Source organism: Mirounga leonina, unplaced genomic scaffold (assembly GCF_011800145.1).
Source record: "Mirounga leonina isolate KUSES-001 unplaced genomic scaffold, KU_Mleo_1.0 Mir_151, whole genome shotgun sequence".
Lineage (NCBI taxonomy): Eukaryota > Metazoa > Chordata > Mammalia > Carnivora > Phocidae > Mirounga > Mirounga leonina.
In genome coordinates this window covers 43,575,093-43,585,313 of record NW_023270377.1, presented here as the reverse complement: position 1 = coordinate 43,585,313, position 10,221 = coordinate 43,575,093, and the positions used below count along the sequence as shown (strand labels likewise).

The 10,221-nt window shown below is 40.4% G+C and overlaps 1 protein-coding gene across 4 annotated transcripts in view; it reads left to right on the top strand.

The window, feature by feature from the left end:
* Nucleotides 1–31: 31 nt before the first annotated feature.
* The window catches only part of PMS1 (PMS1 homolog 1, mismatch repair system component), an 88,740-nt gene continuing 78,550 nt past the window's right edge, over nt 32–10,221 (top strand). For 2 of the 4 annotated variants that reach the window (XM_035007542.1, XM_035007538.1), the window contains exons 1-3: nt 32–188; nt 970–1,090; nt 6,367–6,518. In XM_035007542.1, coding sequence (XP_034863433.1) covers nt 6,387–6,518 — 132 coding nt within the window. In that variant the 5' untranslated portion in view covers nt 32–188; nt 970–1,090; nt 6,367–6,386. Of the gene's footprint in view, nt 189–221; nt 723–969; nt 1,091–2,942; nt 3,077–6,366; nt 6,519–10,221 lie in introns of those variants that run through there. The other 2 variants (XM_035007540.1, XM_035007539.1) reach the window with 2 other exon arrangements.

Genomic DNA, 10,221 nt, shown 5'->3' with positions numbered 1-10,221 from the left:
CGCCGCCAGGGCATTGGCTGCGGGCAGCGCCAATCCCACGTTCCCCGGGCAGGGCGGGACTAAGTGCTGCGCGCCTAGTGCCCGCCCAGTCGCGCGCTGGGGGCGAGTCCGGGATCCGCGAGGTTGGGCCTGTGAGCTCGGCGGGACGCTGGCCGGTCCGCTAGTGGATGCTTCGCGCGAGCAAGAAGGTAGTGTTGTGTGTCTAACGGGCATTCATTCTTATCTTCTCGTAGTCTCGAGAGTCCCTTACCTCCCACTTGTCCCGTTTGCCGTGAAAGCGCCGCTGGCAGCCTTGCCCCCTGCCCGCTCCCCCCGCCCCCTCGCAAAGAAGGGGCGGGAAGCGGACGAAGCCGGGCTCGTGGGCGCGCACGCGTGGAGAGCGGTGTTTAAGCAGGGCTCGGTCGGTTTCTCTCAGGTTTGGCCGTTCCTGACTAAATCGTGCTTGGGCCTTTGTTACAGCCCATTTCCCAGAACCTTCTGAGTGCAGGATTTGAAGTTGTTTGCCGGGCAGACATTTTAACTCCGGACAGCCGTAACTCGTGAATGTAGTATATATTGTATGTTGTGGCGACATACAAGTGATGCAAGCAAACTCTCACTTAACCATGATTTTTACTGGTGTCATTTTGGGTTTACCCACACGTTGAAGACGGGCATCTGTATGACATGCTGAGGAAGTGTGAATTCCAAAAATTGATCTTATTTGAGAATGGAGAGAAAAGGTCAGATTATTTGGAATCATCTTTGAAATCGAATTTCATTACCTTGGCAGTTCACAAAGTTTATGATTTGTATTGCTGAAGTAACTTGCAATAATATTTCCAAATTGGTGTAGGTTAAGTTTGATTATATCTATGTATCTTGCATTTCTGTTGGCGCTCTGGAAACAATTGGGTTACGTTTATTGTTTTTAAAGTAAATTATTTCATTGTGTTTTCCTATAGCTCTACTTCTCTGCTTCTTTTTTAGGTACCTTGTTGTCCTTAACTGACTTTCCTGGGCGGTACTCTTTCAGGAGTGTTTGCTTTCCCTCCCAGCAAATATGGAGGAAGACTGATTCCTGATATTCTCACACATTCTGTGCTGTGATGTAAGCCTGATAACTCTTTCACTTTTCAAAAGGTGTCGTTTGGCACATATGGTAGAATGCTTGCTATGTTCTACAGGTTATGCTAGCGCTATGAGATTAATATAAAATCTCTGTCCTCAGACAACTCTGAGCCAGGAAGAAGAGACAAAAACAGTAGTTAGAATAGCCTATGATGAGTTTGGGGTTGGAAAAAAAGGAAAACGTGCTATGGGGATACCCAGGAAGGAATGCCTAATCTGTTGGGGTGGGGAGGGGTCAAAGTTGGAGCAGTTAAGAAAGGCTTCCTTGAGGAGGTGATACTTGTACTAAATCCGGAAGGATGGTTAGAAGACTTTGGTAGAGAAAGAGAACCTTGTGAGCTAAGGAACGAGTGAGTGCCGCCACATTAAAAGTGTAGTATGACAAGTTTACTGTGTATTTGGGGAATAGTGGGATGAGATCAGAAAGGTAGAGATCCAGTTGTTAAGGATTTTGGACTTCACCTGATTAGCAGTTGGAACTCTTTATAAAATCTTAAGTAGGACAGCAACATGATGAGATTTAAATATAGAAAGAACCCTATCATTGGTTGAGATTTGAGGCAAAATATCAATTAGGTGGTTATTGTAGTACTTCAGGGCAGAAATGTTCAGGGGCTGAACAGAGGTTATAGGTATAGAGAAGAGAGGACTAGTTTGAGAAATATTTAGGTAGTAGGATAGATAGGACTGAGTGGCAGGATGTAGAAAGTGAAGAGAATTTCTAGGATGACTTCAGGATTTCTAATTTTGCCATGTAAGACTGGATGAGCATGGCCTTTGGAGTCAAACATGCCAAGATATGCAGGTGTGCATCTGTCACTGACTAGTTTTGTGATCTTGAATCGTGATCTTGATCTTACAGCTTTCAAATTTCATTTGTGGTAGAGGAATGATAGGGTTGTTGTGAGGATTAAAATGGGATTTTATATATATATGTAAAGTTACTTATGGTAGCTGTTATTTTTATTATCAAACAAATATAGGAACAAAAAGAGTTAAATAGAGAAAGATCTGAGATCAGTTTGGGACATGTTTAAGTGTAAGGTTCCTCCAAGTTATCTAAATGATGATATTTAGAAGGTTCTTGGAAGTGAGGTCCTGCAGTCCAGAAAAAAGTCTGGTTAGGAGATATAGGTGAGATAGGAGCTGATATGGAAGCCAGTTAAAATAGAGTTTATAAAGGGAAGGAGTTAAGGCAGTGGTGACTTGCTAGGAAGGAGGACACTTCCTAATGTTTACATTGGAGTGCTGATAAAAATTTTTTTTGTGGCCCTTGATTGGTATTCTTCCAAGTGCTTGTCATGAGTGAAGTACTCTGATTATTCTGTGTTGCATCCAGAAATAAATAATATGTAATTGCCTGCTTTCAGAAATTGTACAGGTATTCCACGAGTAATGCAAACCAAGTTCTTTAGGAATGTAGGGGGAGGAAAGGATCATTCCTGGTTGGGTGATCAGAAAGGACCATGTTACAAGTGGCTGTGGAACTGAGTCTAGAATGATCGATAGGAGGAGAATAGAGTATGGGATTGCTGGCAAAGGAAGATTGAGGTTTTTGATCTTCGTCACTAAGAATAGTGTTTATTAAGGGAAATTGCAAAGTGAAGTAGAGGGTATGGGTAGGGGAGCAGGAAGATAAATTCTGTTTTGCAGGTGATTATCTTGAGGTAGCCTTGATACTGATTGTTAGAAATGCCTGTTTTAATGTGGAAAGAGAGAGATCTCTGTTGGGGATATAGTTTTAGAGATTAGTTTGGCTTCATAAAGAAAGAAGATAATCATTGGGGTAATAGGGTTGAAGGAACAATTTTTTGTTTGTTTTTGCTTTGAAGGTCAAGATGCCTAAGGGCAGAAATTAGGTGAAAGTTCTTAGGAGAAGAGACATTGACCTGGGAGTTAGGGAAGAAGAATGTGGGCAGAGGTGTCAACATTTTAAGAAACCAGAGGACACAGTGGGGTGGAGGAGGTAAGATGTGTGTGAAGATAGAGTTCATGATATGGTCTGCCTTGATATCCATATTGGGACGAAATTAGGGACTTGGGGTAAAAATAGATTTTGAAAGAGAGACTGTAGAGAATGAGGCAAAAATGCTGAGGTTAATAAGGAGATTGTTCAGAAAGAGTAAAAGATAACGCGATGCTAGGTTTATACCCAAAGTTTGATCAGTGTTTTCTTAGATCCTTGGCATTCTCAAACTAAGGTAGAAGACCTCTTGAACCCAAGCCTAATCTGATTGCAGGCCATGGGTTAACCCCTGTGGGAGTAGGGATTAGAAGTTGGGGGTGGGGAACCTATTCTTTGAGAGTTTAGAGAAACTCAGTGTAGTCCACGTATCCCAGAATCTTTAACATGTGTATGCCAAACACTGTAATAAGTTATATTTGTTATCTTATTTACTGCCCACCACAATCATATATTATTATTTCCGTTTTTGTAGGTTAGATGATTGAGTTTTAGACTTTGTTCGCATTATATAACTGTTAGCATTAAGAGCTAGGATATAATGAAAGTGATATGATTTCAGAGCCTGCTTTGTTAACCACTACTCTATACAGCACTGTCGAATAGAACTATAATGTATGCCACATTTATATAATTTTAGATTTTCTCGTAGTCACATTAAAACAAGTAAAAAAAAGTGAAGTTAATTTTAATAATATATTGAGGTAAGTGGATATATTCAGAATATCATTTCATCTTGTAGTCAATGTAGGAAATTAATAAAAGTTTTTTTTTTCATATTAAGTTTGAAACCCAGAGTGTATTAGAACATCTCAATTTGGAGTAGCCACATTTCAAGTGCTCAGTAGTCACATTTGTCTAGTGGCTACGATATTGGACAATGCAGCTCTATATCCTTAGACCAGTGTGCAGTCTAAACCTTGGGTAGCTTGCAGAGGGTGCCTTTTGCTTGTGACAGTACTAATTTGTGTGAATGGTAGAATAGTGGAGCAACCTACCTGTCCACACTTTTTCCTGACTGGAAAAGCCTCCCAGCCTTTGAGAGCCACAAAAACTATTGAGAGGTAGTTGTTTACAGCTACTCTTCCTAAAACTGTACCGCAAAACTAAATCAAATATATAGCTTAATTAGAAGTTAATTGCTGGGGCACCTGGGTGGCTCATTTGTTGGGCGTCTGCCTTCGGCTTGGGTCGTGCCCAGGGTCCTGGGATCAAGCCCCACATCAGGCTCCCTGCTCGGCGGGAAGCCTGCTTCTCCCTCTCCCACTCCCCCTGCTTGTGTTCCTGCTCTCGCTGTCTCTCTCTCTGTCAAATAAATGAATAAATTATTTTAAAAAAATAGAAGTTAATTGCTAGTATTAAAAATTGCCAGCATTTCTTTTCATAATGATCTCACATCACAATACTGAATGTTTTATATAGCCTTATCATTTACAGAACATTTTATTTTATTTTTAAATTATTTTTTAATCTTTTTTTTCCTTAAGATTCCATTTATTTAACAGAGAGAGCACAAGCACAGGGAGCGGCAAGGAGGAGGAGGAGCAGGCTCCCCACTGAGCGGAGAGCCCTATGCGGGGCTTGATCCCAGAACCCTGGGATTATGACATGAGTGAAAGGCAGATGCTTAACCGACTGAGCCACCCAGGCACTCCTACAGAACATTTTATATGTGCTTGCTTATTTGATCCTCACAACAAACCTAGGAAGCACTGTCTCCAATTATAGAGGTGATGAATTGATTTTATAGAGGGATTTAAGTGATTTGCTTCATTTTACATGTATTAAAGGTGAGTCTCTAAACCTGTTTTTTAGACTCCAGTCTGGTATGTTTTTCTACTGTGCTGATCAGGTTTGCCTTGTACAAAGCAAAACATAGTTATATTTATTAACTGTCACCAGTTAATATCACTCCGAACTCAGTGTGTTGATCTCGTCCCAGAAATGCATCCCTTAAATTCCTCTGTAATTATTAATTGGCTATACTCCCATTTCTTACCTATTTTTTTATATGACTCTGCTGTTTTATGTCTTAATTTGCCTGAGAAAGAATCCTAAATGGATATTTTTTTTTTTTTTTTTTTTTTTTTAAAGATTTTATTTATTTATTTGAGAGAGAGAGTGAGAGAGAGAGTGAGAGAGAGAGAGAGCACAAGAGGGAGGAGCGGGAGAGGGAGTAGCAGACTCCCTGCCGAGCAGGGAGCCCGATGCGGGACTCGATCCCGGGACTCCAGGATCATGACCTGAGCCGAAGGCAGTCGCTTAACCAACTGAGCCACCCAGGCGCCCCTAAATGGATATCTTTTTACTTTCTTTGTCTTTGGCATTGCTGTTTTGTTTTGATTTAAATTCCATAGGATCAAATCATGTGAGCATGTGAGTCATGGTAAATTAAAGAAGTACCTAGGGTTCCCCTCCTCCCCATTTTTTTGTCTTGAATCTGTAGAGGAATTTCATGTTGTCAACCTAGTGTTTTTATTATCCTGAAATCTTTTCTGAAATTAAGCATTAAGGCAAAAGTAAACACGCTCCCTGCATGTTTTACACGTGGGATTTCCATATGAGATTTTTTTGTTTGTTTTTTTGTTTGAAAGCGTTTTAGACAAAGGATTTTTTTTTTTTTTCGGTAAAACAATTAGTGGCAGAGAGATTTTGGATGTAAGGTTGGATTGCATGTAAAAGACTTTGAATGCCAGCACAGAGGTTTGAGCTTTATCTTGGGGAGCCACATGATTAGAATGATATTTTAGGCACAGTAGTATAGAAGATAGAGCTGTGTGATGTGTCTGATGTCTGACTAGTTTAGATTAACAGTAATGCTAGGGTCTAGGTACCCTAACTCCAGTAAAGTAGTAATTCAAAAAGACATTGTAATTTGCCAAAACATATAGATGACTAATGATTTTTGAGATTGCCATTAAGACTCATGACTGACTGACATTATCCACATCCCAGGGGGATCAGCATCACTTGGTCATTCCTACCTATCCTGGTAGATCATATATCATATCATTATAGCACAATTTTTCTTACTGCTCTTTAGTTATTACCGTAGCATGGATTTACCAGCTAACTTCTCTGTGCCTCAGTCTTATAAAATGGAAGTGATAATGCCACTTATTTTAAAAAATATTGTACTAAATAAATGATTTAATACTGTGTATGCTTACAGTAGAGCCTGACATAGTGGGAAGTTGAGTAAATGTGAGCTGCGATTAATTATTGTTGTTGCTATCAGATCTGTTAGAAATATTTAACAGTTTTTATTTTTACAACTTACATTTTATCTTTAGCTACTCTACTAAAAGCTAGAATGAAACAGTTGCCTGCAGCAACAGTGCGCCTCCTTTCAAGTTCTCAAATAATCACTTCAGTGGTCAGTGTGGTTAAAGAGCTCATTGAAAACTCCTTGGATGCAGGTGCCACAAGCATAGATGTTAAACTGGTGAGTGTCCCTGAGAAGCCAAATACCTTTAAAGAAAAAAGGGGCTGGGCAGATGATTTCTCCTTACATCTATTACCTTTCTCTTCTTTCTTTGTACTAATCAGTTATTTTTAGGACATTGCATTTTCTGTCTTGTTTAAGAGTAAAATCTTAAAAATAAATTTTAATTTAAATCGATACTACAGTAGCACTAAAACTTATTCTTTAGGACCCCATCACCTAAAACATGGATCTAATTTGTCCATATTTTCTACTAATTATTCTTGGTTATTCATACTTATTTGTTTTATACTCATTTGCATTTTATCTTTTCCACCTAATCTGATTTCAAAACTAAATCCCTTGTTGTGTCATAATTTTCACATTAAAAAATCTTAAATGTTATAAAATCATTTGAGTTAATATGACTTATGACACTTCTTGTGGTTTGTTACAATTAGTTGGCATGTCTACCTCCCTTATTATAAACTACTAGCTTGTAGAGGTAAGGTCTGTATTTTTTCATTTTTGTGTCCTCCATACCTGGCCAGTGCCTGGTACATAAACGGTGAATAAATTGTTTGAGTGAATATAAGAATACATTTTTTGGTAATCTTCTAATTATCAGATATTTACATTCAGTATTACAAAGTTAGAAATAATACCGATGAAAATCTTTGTAGGGGGGGCGCCTGGGTAGCTCAGTCATTAAGCGTCTTCCTTCAGCTTGGGTCATGATCCCAGGGTCCTGGGATTGAGCCCCGCATCAGGCTCCCTGCTCTGTGGGAAGCCTGCTTCTCCCTCTCCCACTACTCCTCTGCTTGTGTTCCCTCTCTCGCTGTATCTCTTTCTGTCAAATAAATAAATAAAATCTTTAAAAAAAAAAAAAAATCTTTGTAGGAAAGAGACTTACCTTTTCAATATATATACACAGAGATAGCTTATATATAGAATGCATGTATATGCATATATATGTAGTTGCAGTTACTCCTTACAAAAACTCTGTGATTTATACTACTATACCTTTTTTTTTTTTTTTTTACAATAATGAAGGTTCTGAGAACCTGCCCAAAGTCCTATAATTAGTAAGTAGTGAATCTGAGATTGTAGTTCAGATCTTTCTGTTTCTAAAACCCATTCAAGATCTTTGCTTTATGCTAGTAGTTCTAATAACATTTGGGTGCATCAGAATACTTCAGGGAGTTTATTAAAACAGTTACTGGGCCTAGAATTTCAGATTTTAGGTGGGGCCCAAGAATTTATATTTGCAGCAGGTTTCTAGTTGATGCTGAGAACATCTGTTCTATACCATATCAAACCTATATTTGTTTTAAATAATATACATTTGGCCCTTGAACAGCACAGGTTTGAACTGCATGAATCTACTTTGACGTGGATTTTTTTTTGGTCAGTACAGTAATGTAAATGTATTTTCTATTCCTTATGGTTTTTTAATAACATTTTCTTTTTTTAAAGTTTACTTTATTGTAAGAATATAGTATATAATACGTATACAAAATATGTGTTAGCAGACTTTCTGTGTTATTGGTAAGGCTTCTAGTCAATAGTAGCCTATTAAGAAGAGGCTGGGAAGCATCACAGAATGAGTACAGATGAGCTATCTCCTTTTCCGATGAACTGTTGAATGGTGGAACTTAGTACTTCTGTTTGTGCTGTTGTCATTTGTTCCATGTTTCATGTTTAGGTGTTGTGGGAGTGGCTGTTGAAGGAAGTTTTCAGTGTTGCAGCTTTTATTCCCTGTGCAACAAAAGCTTGGAACCTGTTAAAGGGATATTAAAGTTGCAAAGAGTACAGATGATAATTGGCCATGCAAATAAAAACTTTCATTTGTTGGGGGGAAAAAAAAAAGAGGCTGGGAAGATGGTGGACTAAGAGGACCCTAAGCTCACCTTGTTCCACAGATACAACTAGATAACACTCACATCAGTGTAAATAACCCAGAAGAGACCTGAAGTCTGGCAGAACAAACTCCACAACCAAAGGTAGAGAAGAAGCCATGCCGAAGAGAGTAAGAAGGGCAGAAATGCAGTGGGAAGTGAAACAGAGCATGGTGTTACATGGAGGGGAGAAAGCAGCAGTTCCATGGAGAGGGGAGAGAAACAAACTATGTCACACTAGGGAACCTGCATGGGGAAGATGAATCCCCATATTTAGCTTTCAAAGCCAGAGGGGCTCAATTTCATGAATTCTTAAAACCAGCAGGTGTTCAAGCCTGGAATTTTTAAAATCAGCAGGCTCCATTCTGGGAGAGCCTGGAGGGTAATAGGAAGCCGAATCCCTGCCCTTAAAGAGAGCACAACAAATAGCCCTCAGATTTATAGCTTAGAAGCAGCAGTTTGAAAATGGGAGGGACAGTAGTTTACTCATTTCAGAGCATGTCCCGGAGGTCATGGATCACTGAGGGACTCTTCAGGAACAAAGGAGTGGGCAGACACCATTTCTCTCCCATCCCCCCCCCCCCAGCATAAACACACGGCCACCTATGAGAACCACCGTAGCACTGACACTACCTAACTGCTTGCACCAAGTCCTCCCCACCTCCCCAATGCCATGCTTGAACAGATCCACCCTTCCCGGTTACATATGCCTCAGTCCCTGAATTTTGAGTCCCCTCCCGTAGAAGACTAGTGCAGATCTTCCTAACACCACATCTCCCAACCCATGCACTTTGCGGTACCCAGTCCGGCAGAGGCAGCAGGTCTCATTTTGCAGCAGACCAGCACTCATTTTGTTAAAACTGCACACCCAACCCCAGCCGGGGACCAAACAGTGCCCACACTAGACAAAGAGAGTCTCTGCAGAACACCGCAGTGAAGGAAAAAGTGGCCAGGACACAACAGCAGGGCACCCCCAAAGTGCCAGGTTCTGGTGAACAGGGGACACTGCACTACAGGACACTATAGGACTTCTTCATAAGGCCATTACTTTCAACAGCAGTAGACAGAGATGACATGCCTAACACACAGAAACAGACACAGAGAATTAGATACAATGAGGAGACAGAGGATATATGTCCCAAATGAAAGAATAGGACCAACCGCAGTACAAAACCTAAGAGAAACAGATATAAGTAATATGCCTGATAGAGAATTTAAAGTAATGATCATAAATGTACTCACTGGACTTGAGAAAATCGTGGAGGACATCAGTGAGGTCCTTTTTTTTTTTTTTAATTTTTTTTTTTTTTTTTTACTTATTCATTTGAGACACAGAGATACAGAGAGAGAGAGAGAGAGAGAAAGCATGAGCAGGGAGAGAGGCAGAGGGAGAGGAAGAAGCAGGCTCCTCGCTGAGGCAGGAGCCCTATGTGGGGCTCGATCCCAGGACCCTGGGATCATGACCTGAGCTGAAGGCAGACGCTTAACCATCTGAGCCACCCAGGTGCCCCCCCCTTTTTTTTTAAGATTTTATTTATTTATTTGACAGAGAGAGACACAGCAAGAGAGAGAACACAAGCAGGGGGAGTGGGAGAGGGAGAAGCAGGCTTCCCGCTGAGCAGGGAGCCCAATGCAGGGCTTGATCCCAGGACCCTGGGACCACAGCCTGAGCCGAAGGCAGACGCTTAACAACTGAGCCACCCAGGTGCCCCCATCATTGAGATCCTTAACAAAGAGATAAAAAAGAACCATGGATGAAGAACACAATAAATGGAATTAAAAATAACTAGATGGAATAATAAGCTAGAGGATGCAGAGGAGCAAAT